At 57.5% G+C, this 27,206-nt stretch overlaps 1 protein-coding gene across 2 annotated transcripts in view; it reads right to left on the reverse strand.

Annotated features, from left to right (window-relative positions):
* SLC24A4 (solute carrier family 24 member 4) overlaps positions 1–27,206 on the reverse strand; it is a 139,981-nt gene that overhangs the window by 36,327 nt on the left and 76,448 nt on the right. For both annotated transcript variants that reach the window (XM_056134449.1, XM_056134448.1), the window contains exons 3-8: positions 9,409–9,485; positions 6,634–6,708; positions 5,618–5,702; positions 4,317–4,420; positions 3,816–3,890; positions 525–550 (exon numbers count right to left, since the gene is read on the reverse strand). In XM_056134449.1, the coding sequence (XP_055990424.1) occupies positions 525–550; positions 3,816–3,890; positions 4,317–4,420; positions 5,618–5,702; positions 6,634–6,708; positions 9,409–9,485 (442 nt within the window). The remainder of the gene's footprint in view (positions 1–524; positions 551–3,815; positions 3,891–4,316; positions 4,421–5,617; positions 5,703–6,633; positions 6,709–9,408; positions 9,486–27,206) is intronic.

Here is a 27,206-nt window from a genome sequence, read left to right on the forward strand (position 1 = left end):
TGGCAGTGCTCGGGGGACCATATGGGATGCTGGGAATCGAACCTGTGTCGGCCATGTTGGCTGCGTGTAAGGCAAACGCCCTACCGGCTGTGCCATCGCTCCAGCCCCTGGCTGGGAGAGTTTTAATGCAGCTGGTGTTGGTTTCTGTGCCGGGGAGGGCAGGATCTTTGTTCTGACCTGACTGTAGCTGAGACACCTCCCGAGGTTAGTCTGGGACACCTGTCATCTGCCCTAGTCTCATACCAGCCCCCGACCAGGTTCTGGGGACCGTTTACGCCCAAACCAAGCTCCAACGGCCCCTTGCTAGCTGAGCACTATGATGCAATCAGGCAGGTGAAGGACAGTGAAGGGAACCACCCTCTTCATGTTACAGGGACAGAAGGAGGTGTGATCTTAGCTAAGGACCAGCTCCCTTTTATGCCTCCACAGGTCCCAACGCTTCTGGCTACAACAACAGACGCTCACGAGTCATGATCCCAGCCGAGCTGGGTCCCAGCAGTAAGAAACAAACTTTTCAAACTTACCACACAATTTCTTCGTCGTATATAAACTGAAAAGCAAAAGAAACACAGGGAGAGGAACGCGTTTACTGCAAGAAAAGAGCAAAATCTCTCCGAGCACGGCCCGATGCCTGTGTTTAGTGGTCATCCTCCTCTCTGCTGCCCTCATGGCAACCTGGACCAGCCAGGAGCAGGCTAGTTGCCCAGCCAGTGCGGCCCCCCCCAGGAGAGATGTCCCAGCCTCCGGGAGTCTCAGGGGCTCCTGGGGTCCACACAGCCACCTGCTAACCCCTCTGGGGCCTCACGTATATATGGATGGACTTAAGTACTTTGTATCTATGAAAGTTTCCATGGGTGTATTCATAGCTCTACCGATCCAATACAGATATGTATCGTCACTGTCACTGTCCTCCTGTTGTTCATCGATTTGCTCGAGCGGGCCCAGTAATGTCTCCATTATGAGACTTGTTGTTACTGTGTTTGGCATATCGAGTACGTCATGGGGAGCTTGCCAGGCTTTGCCATGCGGGCGAGATACTCTTGGTAGCTTGCTGGGCTCTCCGAGAGGGGCGAAGGAATCAAACCTGGGTCAGCCTGGTCGGCCACATGCAAGGTAAACGCCCTACCGCTGTGCTATCATTCCATACAGGTATGTATATGCTGTTATATATGCCCATATGTACGTGTTCTGTGCACATACCTATGGAACTACCTATAAATGTGTGGGTCTACCTATGTATGTACATTATGTATATGAGTCCATACATACATACATATATATGTGTGTATATATGTACACATATATTGAGCGATAGCACAGCGGTAGGGCGTTTGCCTTGCACGCAGCCAATATGGCTGACCCAAGTTCGATTCCTCCGCCCCTCTTGGAGAGCCCGGCAAGCTACCAAGAGTATCTCGCCCGCACGGCAGAGCCTGCCAAGCCACCCGTGATGTATTTGATATGCCAAACACAGTAACAACAAGTCTCACGATGGAGACGTTACTGGGCCCGCTCGAGCAAATCGATATATATATATATATATATATATATATATATATTATATGGGTTGGAGCAATAGCACAGCGGTAGGTGTTTGCCTTGCACGCAGCCAACATGGCCGACCCGAGTTCGATTCCTCCGTCCCTCTCGGAGAGCCCAGCAAGCTACCGAGAGTATCTCACCCGCACGGCAGAGCCTGGCAAGCTCCCCGTGTCACTGTCACTGTCACTGTCCTCCCGTTGTTCATCGATTTGCTCGAGCAGGCCCAGTAATGTCTCCATTGGAGACTTTGTTGTTACTGTGTTTGGCATATCGAATACGTCACGGGGAGCTTGCCAGGCTCTGCCGTGTGGGCGAGATACTCTCGGTAGCTTGCCAGGCTCTCCGAGAGGGGCTGAGGAATCGAACCCGGGTTGGCCATGTTGGCCGCTTGCAAGGCAAATGCCCTACCCGTTGTGCTATTGCTCCAGTCCTAGCTACTCGTGATGTATTCAATATGCCAAACACAGTAACAACAAAGTCTCCCATGGAGACGTTACTGGGCCCGCTCGAGAAAATCGATGAACAACGGGAGGACAGTGATCAGTGATATATTATATATATATATGGGCTGGAGTGATAGTCCAGCAGGTGGGGCGTTTGCCTTGCATGCAGCCGAACCAGGTTCAATTCCTCTGTCCCTCTCGGAGAGCCCAGCAAGCTACCAAGAGTATCCTGCCCGCCTGGCAAAGCCTGGCAAGCTCCCCGTGGTATATTCGATATGCCAAAAACAGTAACAACAAGTCTCACAATGGAGATATTACTGGTGCCTTCTCGAGCAAATCAATGAACAATGGGAGGACAGTGCTACATACATATATATCTACCCACGTGCGTGCTTATACACATAAGTATATACTCACGCACAAAAGCATTACCTATAAAGTATCGATGGACATGTTTATGAATCTGTGACTTCCTTCCCGGTACCCCTGCCTCTTACACACAAGACACAGATTGATGAGTGTGTCAGAGGAGGCCTCTGTGCCCAGCTCGGCCTGGCCCAATCTGATCTGGGTCAGGGTCCCTAAGGAGACACCGGGGCAGGGTGCTGTCTGGCCGAGGATGCGGTGCGCCCCCTGCTGGCTGTCACGGGAGCTGCTTTGGGGACCGCAGCCAGGGTGGTCCTAGCTGGGCATACTAGAGGGGACCTCAGACTCTAGGCAGAGCGGAGCCCAATACCATCGCTGGGGGGGTGGAGGGGAGGTGGTGGCACACGGGACACTCTGCATTTTTACAAAACCCTCAGGGAGCCAGCAACCTCAGAGGCCCAGAAGCTGTGAGCAGCCTGGGAGTCCTTCCCCCACGAGGGGAGTCTGGGCTGAAGACTCGAGTGCTCAGGGGAGCACTTGGTCTCGTGCACAGCACGGATTGATGGGGATTCGGTACTTTGGAGGTCCAGCCAACAAAGGGGCGAGCCCCGGTCCTGTCTCTACGCTGATTGTGACAGGGAGTCATTTTATCACCCTGGAGAGCTGGGCCAGTGCCTGCCGGAACCCCTCCCGGGGTCCGGGGCCTCCCCGGCATCTGTCCAAACTGGTGCATGTTGGCCCCACACAGCTCCTGGAGGTGCCAGCAAGGCCTTCACTGGGGCCCAGATACTTGCAGGGGCAGCCGTGTCCCTTCTGCATGAGTGATCTTCCCATGGCCATGCCAGCTGGGCCCGGCCACATGTGTACCTGGGAGTTCTGGCATCCTGACCTTCCCACCCCGGAAGTGGCCCAAACCCTCAGCCTCGCTCCAGATAATGTGGGGACGGACACGCAAGGTCTTGGGAGTGAGGGGTCACCTCTCCCCCAGCCCCCACATGGGGGCCCCCTGCTGTGTGGAAAACACTAAGGAATACCACTGAGTCCAGACAACCTGGGTCGGCCAATGGCCACCTGCACTGGTGGACCTGTGTCCAGAATCCCTGGGATGCCTATGCCCACCAGAGGACTGGGCCAAGCCGCCCATTGGGTCTGCAGCGGCAGGGATGACAAATGTCACCATTGAGCTTGGGGATGTCGGCGGCACTGGGAGAGGGAGTCCAGCCGTGAGCCCCGTGGCACCTGGGGCCCCCTGTGTGCGCCTGCGTCCTGAGCTCAGCCCCCCACGCCGAGCCCCCACGTTTCCTGCAAGTTGCCCACGCCCTGGCCTCTATTCTGAGCTTCCCTGTCCCGGGCTATGCTGCCGGCCCATGGAGACTGCTACCCACCATCAGGAGCCCCTGGGTTCCCCACCCCCCACCCCTGCAGGGATCCCAAGCCTCACGCCAGAGGGCGGGGAGCACTCACGGCGATGAGCACGATGACGGAGAGAGTGTAGTACACGGAGTCCCGGCACACGGCCCACCACGTCAGGCGCACCACCTGCCGAGCACGGGCATCAAGGCATGGGAATGGCCGTCCCGCCTGGCGCCCCCCAAAGACCAAGAACTGGCAGGAGGCCGGGAGCTCTTGGACAGGAGCCCGTCTTGGTAACTGCCTAGGTATCGGACTCGGCTTCAGGGGAGCCAGCCAGCACCTCCACCTCCACAGCCCTCCCAGGAGCCTGACCCCCTCCCCCAGACGTGAGGCCCTCACAGGCCCGCCTCAGCCCCCCCCCCCCCCCCCCCGAAGCCCAAGGCAGACCCTGAAGTTTCCAGAAGCCCAGGCTTCCAGCACTCTGCCCAACTCACTCGCCCTCGGATGTGGCGGCCAAAGGGGTGCAGAGAGGACCAGGCGCTCCCGGCCATGGGGGCCTAGGGGCGCAGAGGAGGGGTCTGGGGTCCCCCTCGCACGTGCAGAGGCACCCACCTGGCCCGCGAACAGCCCGCAGACGCCGATGATGCACAGGATGTTGAAGACAGCCGAGCCCACGATGGTGCCGACCCCCACGTCGCCGTGTGTGATGAACACCCCTGGGGGAGACACCCTTAGGGCCTGAGGGCTCCAGACCTTGACCATCCCCTCCCCAGAGTGATCCGCAGGGTGTTGGGAGACCCGGCCCTCCCGCGGGGACCAAGGATCCTGAGAAATCACACACACATGTATGCACACACACACACCACACACATGTATGCACACAAACATGCACACACACCACACACACGCACATACACACCACACATACCACACACACACGTGTACACAGACACATGCACACACCACCCACACCACCCACACGTACACACCACACACACACTTATACACCACACATACACACCACACATACACGTTTGCATGCACACACGCACAAGCACATATGAACACACACGCACACACATGCATGTACACACATGCAAACACACCACACACATACATGTACACACACGCGTGCACAGATCACATGTACACACCACACACACCACACATGCACATGCTACGCACACACCATACACACACATGTACGCACATGTGCACATGCACACAAGCCATCCCCCACACCCACAGCTGGCCCGTGGGAAGCGGCCTTGATTGGGGGGGAGGGGCTTTCTCCGTCTCATCGCAGAGGGGGGCGCTTATCACCACTCTCAGTTTAGAACGTTTCCTCTTTTCCTCGGCCCTGAAGACACCGCCCCCCCCCCCCCCCCCAGGAAACGGCTCGTTTGCTCTCCTGCTCCCCCACTCTCCTTTACAGTGAAGAGGGAGGCCCCCAAGGCCCAGATTAGCTCCCGGGATCCTGGGCCTTGACTGGGTGAGGACTGTGGGGGCCACGGAGTGTGTGGGTGCCCAGGGCCACGGGGAATCCGCAGTGGGGAGTGCGGGGGCTGGAGCCGGGGCCTCGGGAAGTGAGGGTGGAAATGGGGGTGGGAGATTACAGTGGGGGAGTGGGGGTCTGGAGTGTGAGGGTGGGGAGTGGGGGGTTAAGGGTTAAGAGGGAACAGGGGGTGTCGGGGACCTGGGGGTCTGAGGGATATGGGGGTTGGGGGGGTGAGGGGGTACCTGGGGAACGTCGGGTGTGGGGACGTGGGGTGTGGGGATGTTATGGATATGGGGCTGGGGGCTATAGGCGTACAGGGTGTGGGGGTGTGGGGAGATGGGGTGTGGGGCCCTGGGTGTGTTGGGGTACCGGGCTATGAGGAGTGGGGTCTGGGAAATTTGCGGGGGGCTCTTACCAATGATGGAGGCGAACAGCTCGGGGGTGGAGCTGCCCGCGGCCATGAAGGTGGCTCCGGCCACGTCCTCACTCAGGTGAAGTTTCTAGAAGAGACCACGGGCTGTGAGGGGGTGGGTAGGGGTGCATGGCGCCCCCTACAGGCCGCCTGCTGCCCTGCAGGGCGCAGCCCAGAGCTGGGAGCCCAAGGGTGGCTGAGCCCCCAGCATTCCTCCTGAAGGGGGGTAGGGCCACGTGGCCTCTCAGCCTGTTAACTGAAATGTGGAGCATGCAGGGGTCCAGGGGGCTCACACGCACCCCCACCCCAACACCTGGACGGCCGCGGGCGCAGGTTTGGGTCCCCAGAGCCGAGAACACGGCAGGACAGCAGAGCTGGGTGGCCCCTGCTGGGTCCGGGTGCTCAGGGCTGACACCCCTCAAACCTCCCCGGAGGCACCCAGAGGTGCTGGCTTGGGACTGGGACTGGCCGGCGACAGAGCCTCCCCTCCCCCAAATCAAGAAGGTGGTCTAGGGGCTCGGGGGCTCGGAGAAGCCATGGTGATGGGGGTCCCTGGGAACCCGCCTGGCCGGGCAAGTTCTGCCTGCTGACCCCAAGGAGGTACAGGGCCAGGGAGCGGGCAAGGGTTTGGGGTGCAAGCCTGGCATATGCTGTTCCCCCGGTTCCACCTCGGCATCTCACAACTCCAAGCCACGTTGGGTGTGACCCTCGAATACAGCCAGTGTAGCCCAAGTAGCCCCAGCACAGCCGGGATGAGCCCTGAGCCCCCCAGACACATCCAGGCTCTGGGGTCACTGAGGAGGTCAACCCGAGTGTGTGTCCGCCCACTGGCTGGCCAGAGGGGCCCTGAGGGTGCGGACTGGGCCGGACCCTTCTGCCGAGTCCCGGGAGGCCCCTTGGCCCCAGTCACAGATGGAAAGCCCAGGGCCTGGGGTCACCACGAGTGCCCCCCATCGGGTCCTGCTCTTCACATGCCCACCCCGCGTCCTCTTCACGGGGGTCCCTCGCTCCCCGCATACCTCGCAGATCTTCTCGAGAGACGGGACGAAGAAGTCGTCACACACGATGGCCAGGGCGTAGAACATGTACAGGGCCTGCAGGGAGGGGACAGAGTGTCCGCCAAGGGTCAGGCGGCCACGAGGCACGAGCCCCCCCCCCCCCCGCCCCATACCTGCTCGAAGAGCCCAGTGCCCAGTGAGCCTCGGCTCAAAACACACAGTCCCACAGACACTCACACCCTCCAGGACTTTGGGGGAAACTGAGGCTGGGACTAGTGGCCGGCAGAGCTGCAGAAGGAGCCCCATCCAACGTTCCACGCAGCCGCTTCACCCCACACCAGCCAGCAAGCACCGATCTTGACACCCCCAAGCCCAGGGCTGGTTGGTCCTGGGTTCAGGGACCAGGCCGCCTTGGGTCAGTCACATGGCTGGGTCTCAGCTTGGCCATCGTTTTAGTGACAGAGTAAGAGGATCTCAGATGTCTGAAATGGTTTGTAGACCACCCTGTCTTGCCCTGTCCACCCACCAAGGCCCTACTGGGCTCACCCTGCCTGCCAGGGGCCATTTTAATGGTTTTGTGGCACCAGAGATGGCGATTAGGGCTTTCTGCCAGTGCTCTACTGCTGGGCAACGCCCCCCACCCTTCCAGGTACTATTCTGAAGGTCATCTGAGATAATGGCTGAGGACACCCCCAAAACGCCTTTTCTAATTGACCCGAGAGGGGAACAGATGAAACCTCTGTCACTGCCCGGGAAGCAGCATGTGCAAAGATCCTGGGGCCACAGTTTATCTGTGGCAGATGACAGTCAGGACCCAGGGCCAGGAGGAGAGAGCAAGGGTGAGGCAGGGAGAGGGAACATGAGAGGTTGAAGGGAGAGGCGAGGACCAGGACACTGGACAAGGAGCTGGAGATTCACACTCAAGTGAGTCACCTTTGTCAGAGGGATGGACGCCCTAATGACAAGCTGAAGAGCAAGGCTGGAACCAGGGCCCAGCCGAGACAACTCACCACTAACAGTGACCAAAGGCAGCAGAGATGCGGCAGTTGTGGCTGTCTGTCTGAGGTGCTGCCCAGTCCTGGAGCCCCAGAATCACGTGAGCAAGAAGACCAAGATGGCACTCCCATGGCCAGACTTGGACCCTGTGTCCTCCGTGGAATCTGTCCCTCGGCTAGAGTCTGTCCCTGCACTGGTCGGTGAACTCCTTAATGAGCAGTTACCCGGGACCCAAGTCTTCATAGACCACACAGCCATTGAACAGAAGCCGTCCAGGGCTGTGCCTGGCTTGGTTTCAACCCAACTTGATTTATAAGCAGGAGGCAGGCCATCGGGTCCCTTCACCTGCTCTAAATGGTGCAAAATTCCTGGGACTCAGGAAAAATAGATATGTCTCTGAGGTGCTGAGACCTGCTTGGAGGGGGTTAGTTAGCAGAACATGGGGACTAGTTAGCAGACCAAGAGGACTAGTTGGCAGAATTAGGGGACTAGATAGTAGGATGTGGGTACTGGTTAGCAGAGAGGACTAGTTAGCAGAACAGGAGTATGAGTTAGCTAGGTGAGCAGACTAGTTAGTAGAACAAGAGGACTAGTTAGCAGAACAAGGGGGACTAGTTAGCAGAACAAGGGGACTAGTTAACAGGTTAAGAGGACTAGTTATCAGAATGAGCTAGCTAGTTAGCAGAATAAAGGGGTTCGTGAGCAGATGCAGAGGACTAGTTAGTAGAATGAGGGGACTAGTTGGCCAGATTCACTTCCCTGAGGCTAGAAGGCGGCTCAGGAGAGCAGGAGAAGGCAGAGACCGGTGACGCCATCATCACGCTAACACCCAGGTGGGTCGGCACCCCGGTCTACTTGCATGAACAGACCATCCGTCCTTTTCAGGAAAACGGCCCTGGCCCTCGACTCTCGGCCCCTGCGTGCGGGATGCTCCTTGCTCTCCCTTCTTCCCTCTCTCCTGCAACGCCTAAAGACATTTGGGCTTGGGAATGGCAGCATGTGGTGGCAGGTGAAGGGGAACGCACATGGGGGGGCGGGGGGCATGTGTGAGCAGGATCCCAGTATGAGGACGTGGGACCCAGAGAGGGGACCGGTCTGCCTCTGAAGCCATGGCCCCTCGGTCGCCATCTCTTGACATTTTTTGTTTGTTTGTTTCTGTTTTTTTTTGTTTTGTTTTGTTTTGTGGGTTTTTTTTTCCTTTTGGGGTCACACCCAGCCATGCTCAGGGCTTACTCCTGGCTCTGCACTCAGGAATTACTCCTGGTGGTGCATGGGGGACCCTATGGGATGCTGGGATTGAACCCAGGTCGGCCGCATGCAAGGCAAGTGCCCTTCCTGCTGGACTATCACTCCGGCCCCATCATCCCTGGACCTTGGAAGCATCGTGGACTCCACGGAAATGATGTCGCTATGGCAATGTATGTGCTGGGAGGAGCCCCGGTCCCGAACACAGGGTCGGCAGAGCCTACCACACACGTGCACCCCCGTCATCCAGGCCCTTTTGAAGTTCATTAGAGGCAGAGGAGTGCGCCCCGGAGTGTGAGGTCTGGGGACTTGGTGGGGAAGGGGACAGCAGGTGTCTCTGTCACTTGGACCTGTGTCCGGGACAGAAGCAGCTGCTCTTCCTCCCCAGGTGCAGAACAGCCCTCAGGGGGAAGGGACTTGGTGTCTGGATCGGAGGGGGTGGGGGAGGGGACATGGGGACACCCATGACCCAGTGGCTGAAAGGCCCGTGGCTTCGTGCGTCTGTTTGGCCTATGACCGCAGCTGGTGGCTTAGGGGCCCCCCAAGACCACTCACCCCGAGAATGTGCAGCAGGACAGCTCCGTGCTGGCGCTCTCTGTTGGAGAACAGGTCCGTGGGGAACTCGTGGATGGCTGCAAGATAAGACGGCAGGGGGAGCTTTTAGGGAGGCTCACTGCCCCAGCACACCCAGCTCGATGGCTGCAAGGGGGCTCATCGCCCTCAGTATACCTAGCCGCCATCCCCTAGAGGCAGGTTCAAAGCCCATCCCGCCCTTGATGGTGGGACGCACCCATGAGTGACCCTCAGACACCAGGCCGAGAGCAGCCTTTGAAGGTCAGAGCTATGGGGCAGTTGAACGTGCCTGGTAGGTATGAAGCCCTGGATTCCACCCTCCAGTCAAAAAATATGTGTAAAGCACAAAACACTCTACCCTCGCTCTGTCAAAGGCCAGCCTTGGAAAGACGCGCATTTCAAATGTCAGACACGGGAGCCCCAGACATAGCTGTGGGCTGTATGGGGGCTCGAGTCCCAGACAGTTGGAACCCAGGGGTGCCCGCCTGCCCCTACGGCCCTGCCTGCTCTGAACCCAGAGAGCCACACCAGAGACCCGGACGAGTTACGGGAACCTTGCACACAAATGTTCAGTGGCCTCGTTCACTGCCATCAACACGAGCAACACCCCAATGTCCCACTGGCTGGTGACTGTGAAAAATATCATGGTCCGGCCATGCCGGAACGTGCTCCCCACTTCGGGGGCTGGAACCCCCAAACCACACGTGTGAAAGAAGCTGGAAAGTAAAGACCCGGTGTGGTTCCGCAGCTCCGGGAACATCAAACTTCTGGAAAAGAGAGGTCTGGAAAGACAGGTGGGCCGTGGATTTCAGGCCTGGGGGACTGCGTGTGGAGGATGGGGTCTGTACCACTAACGGGGTGCAGGGTTTCTTACGAGCTAATAAAATGTCCTGAAGTTGTGCTGCACCTTGCAGAATTCTGGCTGTCAAGAGTCACTGAACAGTACTTTTTCAATGTTTAGTTTCTTTTCTGAGGGGTCTGTTGATGCTGTTTTTGGCTGAGTGCTCGGGCTGCTCCCAGGGGCTCTGGGGACTGTGTCGGGCGGGGATGGAGCCCAGGGTTCCCACACACAGAGCTGCGCTCAGTCCACTGGGCTTTCTTCCTGGCCCTGCACTGGACGGGTCAGCGGCTGGACTTGTATGGTGCGTGCTGGTATCTCAACAAAGCTGCTACCAAATGCAAAGGAAAAACAACTTGGGTTTCTCATGAGAGCATCACAAAATACCTTTTGTGATTTTTTTTAAATTGAATCACTGTGAGATACAGTTACAAGCTTTTATGTTTGAGTTTCAGTCATACAATAAGCAAATACCCTCCATCATTACTGACCATCAATGTCCCCAGTATAACCCCTGTTTCCAACCCTCCCCCTACCTCCATGGCAGACAATTTTCCCCATACTCTCTCTCTCTCTACTTTTGGGCATCATGGTTTGCTACTGAGAGGCCATCACGTTTGGTCCTTTATCTACTTTCAGCACACATCTCCATCCCGAACGATCCCTCCAACCATCACTGACTTAGTGATCCCTTTTCTATCCCAGCTGCCTTCTCCCCCAGCTCACGAGGCAGGCTGCCAACTATGGGGCAATATTCCTGGCCCTTGTCTCTACTGTCCTTGAGTGTCAGTCTCTGATTACGACATTTTATATTCCACAAATGAGTGCCGTCCTTCTATGTCTGTCCCTCTTTTTCCGACTCCTTTCCCTTAGCATGATACTCTCCATGACCATCCACTTATAAGCAAATTTCATGACTTCATTCTTCCTAACAGCTGCATAGTATTCCAGTGCGTAGATGGACCAAAGTTGCATGGAAACCTTTTGCCTTTTACTAACAAGTCAAAAGAAACAGGAAAAAGTTGAAAAGACCCAAAGAGGAGACTTGGAGATGGAGGCCGGCATGGTCGGAAGGGTTCTGCACACGCTGGCAGGAGCCCCACAGGCAGTTACAGATAGATCTGGACAGACAGATCTGGATAGACAGACAGACAGCTGTGGACAGACAGGGGCTCACGCCCAGCCCACTCTGAGGTCATGAGACTGCCAACAGGGCGGGGCCTCCGTGACTCAGTCTCCTGGCCTGCAAAGTATTGAGGCTGCTCCATCACGTGTGGCTTTTAGACCATTTCAAACTGTGGAGAGCTGAGAAGCTTGTCCTCCCCCACGGGCCAGGGTGCGGCCCACGGGTACTGAATGTGACCACCCACCTCCCCGCCCCCTGCCCCCGGGAAGGCTGAGGCCCTGGTTCTCGCCTGGAACTTGGTCGCTGTCCCAGCACTGCTGGAGGTATGCCCACAACAAAAGCAGTAAGAAGAACAAATCATCAAAAAGTCAAAACGAGAAGCCTTCCCAGGATTCTAGAATATTCCTCCCTCCTCTCTGCTCCACTGGAATCCTAGGACAGAGAAGCTAAAGGAGTCAGCTCTGGGGTAGAGGGTGCAGGCGGGCTGCACAAGGACCCGAGTTCAATCTCCAGCATTGCAGTGACTCCTGCCCCCGCCTCAAGCACCCCCAGCTGTGGGTCCAGAGGCCGCCAAGCCCCACTGGGCCTGGGCAGCACCACATCCTCGGGCCCTTGCTTAGAATCATCAACCTGGGTGGCTGAGGGTCCCTGGGAGTGGCCCCTGGGTCACCGCTGGGAGGCCCCTCATTCCTGGCACTGTCCCCTGCAGGGACACAAGTCCTGAACTGCAAAGTTCCACAGCTTTTTTCCGCCTCTCAGCCCAGCCGGGTGCTTCCGCCGCAGGGGAAGGTCAAGGAGCATCTCAGGGCAGAGGTGACAGTGCCGCTGGCTCACGGATGCCCCCGCCGTGTACCCCTCAGCAGAGCCAGGCTGGGAAAACCAGCACTGGGGGAAGGCTCTGACAAGGTCTGCAACAGAGGCCCGAGGCAGCAGGGAGGGGCAAGGGCAGAGGGCACAGACTCCTTCAGTGGCCCGTGGGAATGGCCTCTGTGACTGTCACTTCCCCATCCACTCCCCCAGCTCCACCGTCGCCTGCTCCTAACCCCTGCACTGAGGCATCAGAAGCTTCTGGAATGTGGAGACCACTCTGTGCTACATGGTGCTCTCAGCACCTCGCCTGGAGCTGCATTGTCGGTCTTTGTTAGACCTACGAGCTGGGGACAGGGCTCTTAGGAAAGCCCCTGGGTGCGTCCCCAGCCCCCATCCCTAATTAGCCAACTGAATAGACCACGCTATGATACTAATAAAAGTCATCATCTGTACCATCTCCACCTAGGAGAGTGCTTATGTGACGCCTGCAAGCCCCTGAAGTACCTCAAAGGCATTTCGCTCCTGGCAAGAGCTGGATGCTTGCTTGTAGATAAACGTCCAGGGGAAAAAAAAGAAAACAAGCCAAAACACTCTTCTCTGTGCATACAATTGGGCGCAACATTCTGAAAAGTGCTTCTGCTTTATAGGGAAAACTTTCCTCTTCCTTAAAGATCAGTCTCCCAACAAGACACAGAAAACATCAGCTTTTCAGAGACGGCCACCGACCCCCACCACACACACACATGCACACACACACACACACACACACACACACACACACACATTCCCACTTTGAAACATGCAGCCTCGAATGCAGTCGAAACTCTGCCCTTTCTCTGTTTCCCCTCTCTGTCTATCAAACTGCTCTGATCAATTCAAGGGCAGCTTCCAGGCATTTGGGCTCCGAGAAGGAGAATTAGAAACAGAGGTGCCGGCCAGCAGTCTGCAGCCGGGATCTCATTTCCAGGAGAAAAAATGTTTGTGTCTAGGACACTGCGGCGACAATCAAGAGGCATCGTGGCCATGAAAATTCAAGAGCGCTGCAAGTCCCCAGGTGTTCCTGAGGGCCTGTGATCCCTGTGACCCCGGGGATGCTTGTGGAGTTAGCATAAAGCAATGCTGTTTCGGGCTGCGAGGACATCCCGGGGCTGCTGGCGGGGCAGGGACGTGGCTATGAGGGACGGCTTTGTCCATGGTAGGGACAGCGGGATCAGCCCAGTCTGTCTGCAAAGTCAGCCTGCAGGCAAGAGCTACCATCTGCCGTGTCCACTGACCCCTGGCCTCCGTGCCGGGCCCAGCCTCCAGACACCTCCATAACACACAAGGCTGTCATTAAACGACCCAGACGAGGCTGAGAGGAGGAAGCAAGACCCCAAGGCACCCGCCACACAGACTAGGACTCCCTGGGCCACCTCGGGCTCAGGGTCCACCTCTAATGCAGCCCAGACCTGGCTGCACAGGATAGACTCAGCTCCTCATGGGACCCGGGTCCAGGCTGTCCCCTGCTCCTAGCGCCACCTGGTGCCAGGCTGCCATCCTCGCAGGGGCCACCGGCCACCTCTCCAGAACCGGCCCCAAGAAACTTGGATGGGAGGTCGAGGTACCGCGACTGTCCCCCCCCACCTCTGTCGTCAAGCAGCTGGGCCTCCCTCTGCTGCAGCCGCTGACCTGGGCACGCGGCCCCACCTCGGGGCACCCTGCCGCACCTGCCACCAGGTTGCCGTCCGATGGAGGTGTGACCCTTGAACCTTCGTTCAAGGCACGAAGCTGGCAAGCCACCTGCCCTGCCTGCCCAACCCCTCGCCAGGAGGGGGGCACCCCACGGTCAGGCACACACGGGAGGGGGGACCCCATGGTCAGACACATGGGAGGGGGGACCCCACGGGCAGAAACGCATAGGAGGGGGACTCACGCCAGGCACATGTGGGTTCCAAGGTCACACTTAAGCCTTTAAGCTGCAGAAATCCAGAGTCATGGGGGGAGGGGGGGTGGGGAAGGACGTGGGGGGGAGGGGCCAGGCAGACTGGACCCTGAGCTCAGAGGCCATGGATGATCCCACACCCTGCCCAGAAGGGGGAGTCGCGGGGGGATGAGTCAACAGCTCCAGCCCTGCCCCCTCGGGGGTCTTGAGTGGGACCCTGTGCACAGAACCACTCACCAGGCTGGTTTCCAGCCCCTCTCCCTGCCCAGGGCTCTCCTCACTCCCTCCGGTGTGTGAGAAGGTGGGGGTCTGCAGGGGTCCCTTCTGTACCAGCCGCTTTCCTGAGCACAGGACAGACGCCCCATCGTGGGTCCTGAGTTCTGATACCCAGGAGAACCCGGGGCCAGCGGGGATGCTGCGTTTCCGAGCCCCGAGTGTGGCTCCTTCCACTGTCGTCCACCAGCATTGCTGCCTCTTCTCCACCGGACCCCTTTGGTCCACCAGGGCTCAGGGGAGCCCGGCCCTGGGGGGGCGCTGGACGGATGCAGGGGCTCCTGCAGGGGATGAGATGGGAGCAAAGCCGGAAGCGCTGGCCTGGTTTCTCCAGGGCGTGCACCAACCCAGGTCTGCACACTAGGAAGCAAGACGCTGCCTGAGGGCCCGACTGCCCCGGAGCCAGATCTGAAGTCACTCCCCAAGGCCCTCACCTGCCAGGTCAACCCCGAGAAAGCTGCCTTCCCATTTTATTGATGGGGAAAACAGAGGCTGACAGCTTTGTCTCCGTTCCCAGCGCCCCTGTTTGGCATGGGTGCGAGCAGGACCCTGTGGGGGCTCATGCCTGGTGCATGCGAGAATCCGAGTTTGAACCTTGACACCATGTGCCCCCCCTCCCCACACACACACACACACAACACAACCATCACTGCTGAGTGTGGCCACCTGGATGGGCATGAACATTGGGTCGCCCAGCCTGGGGTGGGCAAATATCACCAAGAGTGGCCCTTGCAGCCCCCAAGCACCGCTTGTGAGCCCCCCGAAAAAGACACAAACTAAAGCGACTGCTATCGAGGGTCCAGCCAACGCCGTGTTCTCCTCTTCTGAGCATTTTCCCATCACGGAGAGCACGGGGGCTCAGAGGAGCGGGCCCAAGTGGAATGAGACAGAAAGAGAGGGACAGACATAGAAGGACCGCACTCATTTGCGGAATATAAAAGAACATAATATGAGATGGACACCCTAGGACGGTAGACACAAGGGCCAGGAAGATTGCCCCATGGTTGGAAGCCTGTCTCAGGAGCTGGGGGAGAAGGCAGCTGGCATAGAGAAGGGATCACTAAGTCAGTGATGGTCGGAGGGATCACTCGGGATGGGAGATGCTTGCTGAAAGTAGATAAAGGACCAAATGTGATAACCTCTCAGCATCTATATTGCAAACCATAATGCCCCAAAGTAGAGAGAGAGTATGGGGCAAATTGTCTGCCATAGAGGCAGGGGGAGGGTGGAATTGGGTGGGGGCGGTATATACTGGGGACACTGGTGGTGAGAATGTGCCCTGGTGCAGGGATGGGTGTTCGATCATTGTATGACTGAAGCTCAAACATGAAAGCTTTGTAACTGTATCTCACAGTGACTCAATAATAAATAAATAAATTAATTAATTAATAGGAGGAGCAGGCCCAGGGCAAGGAGCCAGGTGGGGATGTGTTGGGAGGGGGCGGTCTGCTCAGTTGAGCCCCGCATGGGATGGAACAGATTGGGGGTCCCAGGCCCATCTTTCCTCCTCCCCGAGCCTCTCACACACTGGCCCTGGCCACCTTGTTTGTGCATGAATTCCCTATCGGTCCTCTGCCGTCCCTCCGCCCCCTACTTTCTCTCTGCCTGACCCCCCACACAGTCCACTGGGTTTCGGGGGGGGGGCACCGCCGTGAGGCAGTCCTGAGAAGAGCACAGCTGTCGTGAGCCTGGCACCGTGACCCTCCAGATCCCCTTGGCAACCCCACCGCCACCCGATCTGCACCCAAGTTCCCCAAGAATGTCACAGCAACGGAGCCCAGCGTGGGGGCAGCCCAGAGCTGGGGCTACTTCTCTCTTGGCATGATGAGTACCCAGACCCCCAGCTTCCACTGTGGGACCCCCACAGCTCCTCACCCCCTGCCCCGGGCAGATTCGCTTTCGCTACTTTGGGGTCATGCCTGGAGATGCTCAGAACTTATTCCTGGTTATGTGCTCAGACCATATATGTATGGTTCAGGGGCTCGAACCCAGGTCCGCTGCAGTGCACACAAGTACCCTACCCATTATCCTGACCCTTTGGTTTAGAGTTTCCAGTTTCTGCAGATTCTCCCAAATCTTGAGTTTTGCCGAGTTCTAGGCCACTGGGCAGGGAATGCCAGTAGCCAGCGAGTACTTTGTCCGGGACCTGGTCTGGCCTGCAGGAATGAGATCCTGGTGTTGACCTGGTGAGCCCCTTCTTCCCCCTCAGACCCCCATCCATCGCATCCTCTTCCACCTCCTTCCTGCACCTTCTCCAGGTGAGGGGCCCGTGGCAGACATGGGGGGCAGGCCCCCTACCCTATTTCCCTGTTCCTGGGCCCCCCCGGGCAGATGAGACCGGGTCGGAAGGAAGAGGTTTTGTCCACCTTGCTGAGTGTGGAGGCAGGGAGGAGGCCCAGCCACTTCTCCCTGAGGACCTAGGGGACAGAGGTCTGTGTCAGGGGGGTCTCCCGGCCATGGCACCCACAGTCCTGTTCCGTGCCTGGTCCTGGCGTCGCCAAGCCACCTTCCTGCACCTGCTCCCAGTGCATCCCCTGTGCTGGCCACTTCTTCCTGTACTGCCCACAGACCCCCCCTACCCTACAGCCCCCCCCCCCCATGCCGGGAACCAAGGGTCAAGGCTGAGAGACAGTGAAGAAAGGCAGAGGGGCAGTGAGCAGGACCCCAGGACCCAGAGTGCTGTGGCGGCGCCCAGGTGGGGAGTAATTGGGGTCTCCGTGACTGCTTTATTAAGCAATTTCTCCCAGGGGAAACTTCCCTGAGATAAGCCCACCTTCCAGACACCGTCCGCCCCTAAAGAGACTCTCTGATCTGCAAACACTTCTCCTAGTTAGAGTAGCACAGACAGGCGATTGTCCGCAGAATGCCACCCTTGTTCTCCAGATCGCAGTTTAAAGCAATAAACGTGCAATGGAATGGGCATCCCATAGTTATTACTCTAATTGTTAAAGTAATTACTATATATTACAATTCACATACTATACATTACAGTGATATTACTAGAGACTATATATAGTGTAGATTATATATGACCATTTTATTACTATCATTGTTTCTTTTTGATGAATCACCGTGAGAAACAGTTACAGACTTACGAACTTTCATGATTACATTTCAGTCCTACAATGATCGAATACCCATCCCTCCACCCGTGCCCATTCTCCATCACCAATGGCCCCATTCTCCCTCCCACCACCCTATCCCCACCCCCCTGTGCCTCTGTGCCAGGCACATTCCTTTCTCTCTCTCCGTTTGGGTACTGTGGTTTGCAATACAGGTAAGGCTACAATTGCTGAACAATAATTGCTAAAGTAATAAGTATGGAATGTAATGGCAGTTAGGGCCCTCGGTCTACAAGACTGTGAGACCAAACATTGGTCTCGTTTCTTTGTGATTAGTCCTTTGCAGTATCTCTGCTTTGGCTCTGTGCAGCCCGGGAATGGTCCTGGGCCCCTGCGCTGGTCCTTCCTGGGCCTGTGAACTCCCCACGACCTCCTCCTGCCATGCCCGCTACCCGCAGCCTCTGGGGCTACACCCTCCTCCTCCTCTTCTGTGTCACAGGGCCAGGCCAGCTGGCGCACACACCCGCACACATGATTCTACACACTTCCATGGTGTTCGGTGGTCCTTAGGACACTGGTCCCAAAGGCAGCCGGTTCTGCAGCCTCCCAGCCATCCTGGTCCTTATCCGGTCAGTGACAGCGCCTGGCACACAGCTAGCCAAGGCATATGGACAGTGGGTTGGCCTGGACCTGACTCGAGGCAACCCCAAGTCAGCGCATGGCCCAGAAGGCTGGTCACAGAGGCCTGATCACTCCTTCCCTCTCGGCCCCAGGGTCCCCTTCCTGGTTTGGTTCTCTTTATCAGTCACACCTGGTGATGCTCAGGAATTACTCCTGACTTTGTACCCAGCTCAGGGATCACTCCTGGGGGGCTTCGGGGACCATATGGGAAGCCAGGGATGGAACCTGGGTCTGCCGTGTATAAGGCAAGAGCACTACCCACTGACCCATCTCTCTGGCCCCCATTACTCAATAGTTTTGGAAGTCCTCACCACAGCAGGCAAGAAAAAGATATCAAAGGGACCCAAAGTGGAAAAAGAAGTTAAAATATTTACTTTTTTTTTCTCTCTCTTTTTGGCTTCTGGGCCATACAGAGCAGTGCTCAGGACTTACGCCTGGCTCTGTGCTCAGAGATCATTACTGGTGAGGCTTAGGGGACCAGGTAAAGTGCCAGGGACCGAATCTGGGTCAACTATATGCGAGGCAAGTGCGCTGCCCACTGTACTATCTCTTGAGCCACCTCAAACTCTCACTATTTGCAGATGGCATGATAATATGTCGAAAACCCTAAAGGCCACCAAAAACCAAACAAACAAACAAAAAACGCTAGAAGGGCTGGAGCGATAGCACAGCCAGTAGGGTGTTTGCCTTGCATGTGGCCAACCCAACAGACCCAGGTTCGATTCCTCCGCCCCTCTCGGAGAGCCCGACAAGCTACCGAGAGTATTTTGCCCACATGGCAAAGCCTGGCAAGCTACCAGTGACGTATTCGATATGCCAAACACAGTAACATGCCAAACACAGTAACAAGCATCACAATGGAGATGCTACTGAGCCCGCTCGAGCAAATCGATGAATAACAGGAGGACAGTGACTGACAATGACAGAAGCAATAAATCAAAACAAGTAAGGTAGCAGGTTACAAAATTAATGACAAAAATCTGTGGTGTTCCTGTATGCAAATAATGAGTCAGAAGAAAAAGAAATTTAGAAAATAATCCCTTTGACCCTCATTCACTGCTGGTGAGACGTCAACTGGTCCCATCTTTCCGGAAAACAATATGGATGTTCCTCCAAATACAAGGAATTGACCCAGCAATTCCACTCCATGGAAAATATCCCAAAGGCCCAAAACCACAACGCAGAAACACCATCTGCACGCCTAGCTCCTCTCGGCACTACTCACCACAGCCAAATGTCCGAGAACAGATAGATGCCTGAAGAAACTCTGGCACACGTCTACACAGGGATCACATCCCACCAGAGACGATGGAGCCATACTGTTTGCTGTTAGGCATGTGGGTGGCTCTGTAGAGTATCACGCTGAGTGAAATTAGTCAGAGGGAGAGGGACAGAGAGAACGAAATGGCATAGAGAGACACAAATGCCCAGAGAGAATACAATCCAGCACCCATGGCGAGAAGTTGGCACTCTGGAGGACAGGATGCTGAAAGGAGATACGGAGAGTGACCACAGAGGCAGGCCAGGGGTCACTGTGGGAGGGGGGGAGGGTGCTGGTGAAGGGGCTGATGTCGGAACATTGGACACCTGAAATTCAAACAGGGATATGTCGGTAATAGCAGACCCCAAAGAGGGGTTGGCTCCCCTCGGGGGGATGCCCTATGGGGAATATACACTGTGAATTGAATTTTTCAGAAAAGAAAACAAAATGACTAGCCTTCAAACATGCCATCCCCTCTCTCTCCCCCGGTTAAAAATGATGCCCCCTCAGTTCAGATAGAGAAGGGAGCACCAAATAAAGGGTGTTGGGAGGATCCTCCCAGGATGGGAGATGCATGCTGAAAGTAGACTCTAGACCGAACATGATTGCCACTCAGTGACTCTTTTGCAAACCACGGCACCCAAAAGGAGAGAGAGAACAAAAAGGAATGGGGGTGGGATGGGGGATGGGGGATGGGAGAGGTACTGGGATTGGTAGGGGTGGAGAATGGGCACTGGTGGTGGGATGGGTACTTGATCATTGTATAATCGAAACCCAAGCACAAAAATTTGTAAGTCTACAACTGTACCTCATGGTGTTTCACTAATAAAAATTAATAAAAAAAGAAAAAAATGATGCCCTCTTGGGGCTAGAGCGATAGCACAGTGGGTAGAGCATTTGCCTTGCATGCGGCTGACCAAGGTTTGATCCCCAACATCCCATATGGTCCCCCAAGCACCGCCAGGAATAATTCCTGAGTGCAGAGCCAGGAGTAACCCCTGAGCATCACTGAGTGTGACCCAAAAAGCCAAAAAAAAAAAAAGAATCCCCTTCTGGAAGCCCTCCCATTGCTTCTGAAACCCCAAAAGCTAGACTAGTAGGCTGGGAAGAAATTTAAGTAGCTTACAATTTCGATCTTTTCCACTGATGCATTTTTAAAAAAAAAAAAAACCACCCAAGTGCCAGATCTGACAGCCAAAAATCGTGATTTTCCCCACACCAATTCTCCAGTTTAAAATAACCCTTCCCGAGAATGTTCTTCTACCTTTCATGGGCAACAGTTGGAATGCCAAGGTTTGTATTCCTCATGTCCCAAACAGGAGTGAGAATAATGAGATTAAATCCTCGGCTTAGCCTGTATGAAAAGGACTTTAAAATCCTGCATTTCTCTTGGTACATTCCCCAAGAGATTAAGCACCATGGAAAATAAATACAGGATAGAAAGATCCGGGCAGAGGTCCACCCGGTCCGGGGGGCATTACAGCTGGCAAAGGTCCTGGATGCCACCAGGCTCAGCCGGCCACCCAGGAGGGCACAGCTCTGCACAGACACCAGGGGCAACATTTTCTGTCCCCCCCCCCCCCGGTCCCCCATGCCCACCCCCACTGTGTCCTGCTCAACAGGTCTGTACAGCCCACTGGGAGCCCGACTTAAAATCTACACCAGGGTCCTACCTGGGTAAACGTAGGGGTTCCCTCCCAGTGGGGGCTCAGAGGACCCTACACAGTGCCAGGGATCGAACCTAAGTCAGCCACCTGCTCAGTGAGCACCTTCCTGGTGGTCCTATTACGGCCCCCAGATAGAACCAAAGCAAATCCAAAGTGCTCATCACAGAAGGACCCAAGTCATGACGTACAAGTGGACCACAGTGGGCCTGAGGGCAACGGAACTCTGACCCCTGACCTCAAGCCCTCTGAGCCTGAACAGCAGCTGTCCACGGACACAGCCCAGAGGGTCAGAACTTGGTCATCGAGAGGCAGGTCCATCCAACTCAGCACCAGCCAGAGGAAGGGAACCAAGTGCCTCCCGGACCCCAAAGCACAGGGTCTGCCCCCTCTCTGCCCCCCAGCTGGGGCCCACCAGAGTTTCCAGACCCTGCATGTCTGCCCAGCTTTTGTGGCTGGGCCCCTCCCAGTCTCTGAGCGGAGGCCCCAGATGGGAGACCCCAATCCTAGGGCTCAGGGTCCCACCCTGACAGACGTCCAGCTTCATTACTCCCTAAGGCACCATACTTTGGAGAAAGCACTTCTCCGGGACTGGGGTGGTCCCCAGCAGTGCTCAGAAGACCCTGCGATGCCAGAGATCCCCTGGGCGTGCCCACAGTTGCGCCCTCCAGCCCTGGCATGAGTGGCCGGGCTCTGCAGTGCAAATTTGGATTCGTTTTGTTTTGGCGCCACACCTCGCCATGCTCCGGGGTCCCTGTGAAGGAGGGGGGCCACGGGGTGCCAGGGAATGACCCCTGCTCTGCATGTGAAACCCGCGCTCCAGGCCTTGGGCCGCTTCCCCAGGCCTCTTGTTTTGCCCCCGCGACTGTGGACTTCGGAGGGGCCCAGCTCAGCACCCAGCAGCAGGGCCTTATAGAGGGGAGCAGTTAATGGAAGGTCGGGCCAGGTGTTCTGAGGAGGAAGATGTACGGACACATGGGGACAGGAGGGGGCCACCAAGGCAGACACGGGCGACGTGGCCTCTAGCAGCCAAGAAGGGCTGCAGCTGCCGAAAGCTGAGACTGAAGAGAAGGTCGGGTTCTCCTCATTTATTTGGGGTCACACCAGGCGATGCACAGGGGTTCCTCCTGGCTCTGCACTCCGGAATCATTCCTGGTGGTGCTTGGGGGGACCACATGAGATTCTGGGTGTTGAACCAGGGTCAGCCACATGCAAGGCAGACACCATGTACTATTTCTCTGTCTGTCTGTCTGTCTGTCTGTCTGTCTGTCTCCCCTCCCCATCCCATCTCTTCTCTCTCTCTCTCTCTCTCTCTCTCTCTCTCTCTCTCTCTCTCTCCTCTCTTTCCCTCCCTCCTCTTCCTCCCCACTTCCCTGCCCCGTCATGTGGTGCCCAACATCTCTGGGGTCACCCAGGTCCGGCAGGGAGAGCTGGACAGCCCCCACCCATGGCCAACGCTGGGGGTCGATCTTGTGGTCTGCCCAGTAGGGCAGCTGCTCTGCCCCTGAGCCGCCAACGTCCCCAGCTGCAAATGCATCTTCCAGTAACAGCATGCTTGTTTGCTGGAGTTCGGGGCCACCCTGGCCATGCTGGGGGGCGGCATATGGGGCCCGGGATCCAGCCTGGGGCCCTGCCCACTGAGCCATGTCCCCAGACCCCGGCGTCTGCACTCCTGGCCTCTCCGAGCCCATCTGGCTGTAATGCTCCTCCTGCTGGTGCCTGCCCTCACTCATTAGGTGTGCATGCAGGATGGGGTTCCAAGCAGCTCCAGTCCATGTGGTGAACCGTGAAGTAATGCCAGCCTGTAGGGCTGCATGTGGTGGCCCGGGCAGGGCCGGGGAGTGGGCATGGCACATGTGGAGACAGTCACCAGCCGAACACCACTGGGAGAAGTGGGAGTAGCACTTTGGGGTGGGGAGGGGGGCGGTGGAGGTGTGTGTGGGGAGAGAGAGAGAGAGAGAGAGAGAGAGAGAGAGAGAAGGAGGGAGGGAGGGATGGAGGGAGGGAGGGAGGGACGAAGGGAGGAAGGGAGGGACGAAGGGAGGGAAGGAGGGACGAAGGGAGGGAAGGAGGGAGGGAGAAAGAGGGAGGTATAGAAGGAGGGAGAGAGAGGGAGGGAGGGAGGAATGGAAGGAAGAAAGGAGAGAAGGGTGGAGGGAGAGAGAGAAGGAGGGAGAGAGAGAGGGAGAGAAGGAAGGAGGGAGAGAGAGAGGGAGGGAGAGAGGGAGGGAGGGAGGGAGGAAGGAAGGGAAGGAGGGAGAGAGAGTGGGAGGAAGGGAGGGAGGGAGAGAAAGGGACAGAGAGGGAGAGACGGATGGAAGGAGGGAGGGAGAGAGAGGAAAGAAGAGAGAGGGAGGAAGCAGTTAATGACAGCTCAGAAAGATGCCTTAGGAAGAGAGGCCTCCTGGGGGCAGGCAGGAGGGGAGGGGCTTTCTAGCAAAGATTGCAGAAGCCTGAGATGGGGGTGTGGGGATCTCCAGGATCCCAAAATCTGGGGTTCTGGGAAGCAGGAGAAGGTGACAAGGTGAGGAGCTACAGAAGGCAGAATGGGACCAAATTCTTTGGGGGGCCACATAGGGTTAGCACAGGACCCCGACAGCGCAGCCAGAGCTTTTGGAACTGAGACAAGGCCAGGGTGTTTGATACCGGCAGGTGGCAAGCTTGTTTCTGCAGAGGCCCGAGAGTGAGCACTGCAGGCTCCTGGCGGCCCAGCTGGTCTCTCTTGCACCCAGCCTGGCTCTGGCTGGGCAAATGCACCCACAGAGGGCAGGGTGGGCTGCCAATAACACTTGATTTGTGCTCTGTGGAGTCGGAATGGCACGGCGTTTCACACGGCACTCACTCTGCTCCTCGCATGTTTTCTCTTCATTCAAAAACTCGAGCAGGGGCTGGAGCGATAGCACAATGGGTAGGGGTGTTGGCCTTGCATGCGGCTGACCCGGGTTCGATTCCCAGCATTCCATAGGGTCCCCCGAGCACCGCCAGGAGTGATTCCTGAGTGCAGAGGCAGGAGGAACCCCTGTGTATTGCCAGGTGTGACCCAAAAAGCAAAAGCGAAAACAAAAAAAAAAAAACAACAACAAAAAAAATGGGAGCAGCCCAGCAGCCGTCCACCCATAGGACTGGGGGTGGTGGGTGGTGCAGGTGGGCAGGGCTGGCCCTGGGCTGGTTCGTGAGGACCAGGAACCACAGGTGGAAGCTTTGGGGGGGCATGTGTGGAGGGAGAGGAATCTGCCTCAACATCAGAGACCCCCCTTAGAGGGAGGATGGACCTCAGGGGTCCAGCTAGCGACAGTGAGACACTGGGCATCTGGGAGAATGTGGGCGCTGTGACCCTAAGAAGTCTGTCCAGCCTGGACGCAGAATTGATTCTGCCAGAGCGGGGCGCCCCCAGGGGCTGAGGGGCCACCCTCTGGGCCCCACCCACATCCTGCATGTTCACCTTTCCTCTGCGGTGTCCCCACCCTCATACAGGAGGCGAGGGCTGGGTGGCTGGTTCAGAGCGAGGTGAGGGATCCAGAAACTGGGGCTGGAAAGTACAGCGGGGAGGGCGTTTGCCTTGCACACGGCTGACCCGGGTTCGATTCCCAGCATCCTGCATGGTCCCCCGAGCACCGCCAGGAGTAATTCCTGAGTGCAGAGCCAGGAGGAACCCCTGAACATCGCCGGGTGAGACCCAAAAAGCAGAAAAAAAAGAGAAAGAATTCAGAAATCTAGGCAAGGAGAGACGCACTCTTCCTGCTGACCCCAAAAGGGGCAAACGCCGGGTAGTGTGGCCAGTGGAGAGAAGGCCACGCCCACGGGCAGTGCAGTCCCTCCCACGGACTCTCATGGTCCCTGGATCCCGCCAGACTTAAAATCCACTCAGTCACCCCGCCCAGGCAGGTCCAGGCTGGAGTACCCTGACGTGCCACCCGCTCCGGCCCTCCCTGCCCAGTGCTCCTGGCCCTGCCTCCTCCAGCCCCACCCCGTCTACCCCTCCCCCCTCCATCCGACCCTGCGGCGTGGAGCTGCCCTTAGACCCACAGCACAGCGAGAGGCTGTTTCCGCGTTTCTGTCTTGCCCTCAGCCAGCACCCGCCTCAGTCTCTCTGGGCACTCTCTGAACACCACAGGAGCCACGAGGAGGGGGCCACGCTCTGTGCTGGGTCCCCTGCGCAGATGCACAGATCCCTCCGCTGCCCGCAGCAGCCGAGACCAGGCCGGGACAGGGTGGCAGGCAGGGGTGCCCAGCTGCCGCTGTGTTTGGGGTACGAGCCTGAGTGAAAAGCCAGGGGCCCCGGGATCAGGGGTGGTAAGGACAGAGGCAGGGCCAGGGGGCCCCTGGGAGCAGGCAAAGGGGTACACAGAGGCTCTGTGAGTGTTTCCACGGAGGGAGGGTGGGCCGGAAAAGCTGGCGGGGTGCAGGTTAGAGTGGGAAGAGCACTTTGCAGGGAGCTTTTGCACAGAGCCCAGAGGCGCAGCCCCACGGGGCCAGTTCCTTTTCCTCTTCTGTGCAAAGGAGGAGAAGCCCTGAAGGACAGGAGGGAGGGACGTCGGGAACAAGGGACCCTGATGGCACTGTGCTCTGAGGGGATAGCCAGACAGGCGGGGCAGGCACCAGGACCAGGAACACAGAGGCTGTCTGGGGTGTATCCACCTCTCTGACTTCATCACCCCCTTCTCAGCACGCCCCACACCACTACCAGAGCCTGTGGCACCGGCGACTCAGACCCCCCAGCTTCCTGGACCACAGGGCCAAGACACAGGGCCAGGACCCGACCAGCGACCAGTGACCAGCGAACTTGCAGACAAACCTCTGCTCCCCTGGAGCTCCACCCCCTAGCCTGCCCAGGGCAGCCCTCCCTGGGAGGTCACATGTCAGTGGGGCTCTCCTTCCTGGGGGAGGGGGCAGAGGAGGAACTGCAGAGAGGAAGGAGCTGAGGAGGAACTGCAGGGAAGAAGGGGCTAAGGAGGAACTGCAGGGAGGAGGGGGCTGAGGAGGAACTGCTGTGAGGAAGGGGCTGAGGAGGAACTGCAGGAAGGGGCTAAGGAGGAACTGCAGGGAGGAAGGGGCTGAGGAGGAACTGCAGGGAGGAGGGGGCTGAGGAGGAACTGCAGGGAGAAAGGGGCTGAGGAGGAACTGCAGGGAGGAAGGTGTTGAGGAGGAACTGCAGGAAGGGGCTGAGGAGGAACTGCAGGGAGGAAGGGGCTGAGGAGGAACTGCAGGAAGGAAGGAGCTGAGGAGGAACTGCAGGGAGGAGGGGGCTGAGGAGGAACTTCAGGGAGAAAGGGGCTGAGGAGGAACTGCAGGGAGGAAGGGGTTGAGGAGGAACTTCAGGGAGGAGGGTCTAAGGAGGAACTGCAGTGAGGAAGGGGCTGAGGAGGAACTGCAGGAAGGAGCTAAGGAGGAACTGCAGCGAGGAGGGGGCTGAGGAGGAACTGCAGGGAGGAAGGGGCTGAGGAGGAACTTCAGGGAGGAGGGAAGACCGCAGGAGCCGTCTGGGGTGCGACTGCTCTGCCTCCTGACAGGCCTCTACCGGCAGGGCACTGCCAGTCAGGGACATGTGGTAAAGGGACTTTGCTGCCTGTGTGAGACCCTTCAGTAAGATGTTCTAGAAACCAAGGCAAGCCAAGAGCGTCAGCGCAACTGCACCACGTGAACCGACCATTTCTATCCTCTATCCCTGAGCGCCCCCAGCAGCCGGCTCTGCAGAGATGAGGCTCCCACGGTGCTGGCCATCCCACTGCACCCCAACTTCGCTCCACTTCCTGCCTTCCCTTCTCCCATCGGGCCCTCGAGATCCCCTCTTCCCAGAACCCGGGATTGCTTGGGGCCGGAGAGATGATCCAGCCTTGCATACAACTGACCCCAGTTTGATGTTCGGTTCCCAGCACCCAGATGGTCCCCACACCTGAGCACAGAGCTAGGAGTAAGCCTGAGCACTGCCAGGTATGGCCCCAAGGAAAAACAAAAGCAAAGAACCAAGATTGCCTGTGACATCAGCCTGTGGACTCCTGGGGTCCGGGTGACCCAGAGATGGGACAGGCTGGCGAGAGCAAAGCAACGGTCAAGGGGCAGACCCAGCCAAAGTCCCCGGCACGGGCTCCTGCTTCATCCCAAAGACTCAGCCTGACCCAGGCGAATCCTTCCCAGTCACTAACT

The sequence above is a fragment of the Sorex fumeus genome, unplaced genomic scaffold (genome assembly GCF_029834395.1).
Source record: "Sorex fumeus unplaced genomic scaffold, SorFum_2.1 ptg000098l, whole genome shotgun sequence".
NCBI classification, from domain to species: domain Eukaryota; kingdom Metazoa; phylum Chordata; class Mammalia; order Eulipotyphla; family Soricidae; genus Sorex; species Sorex fumeus.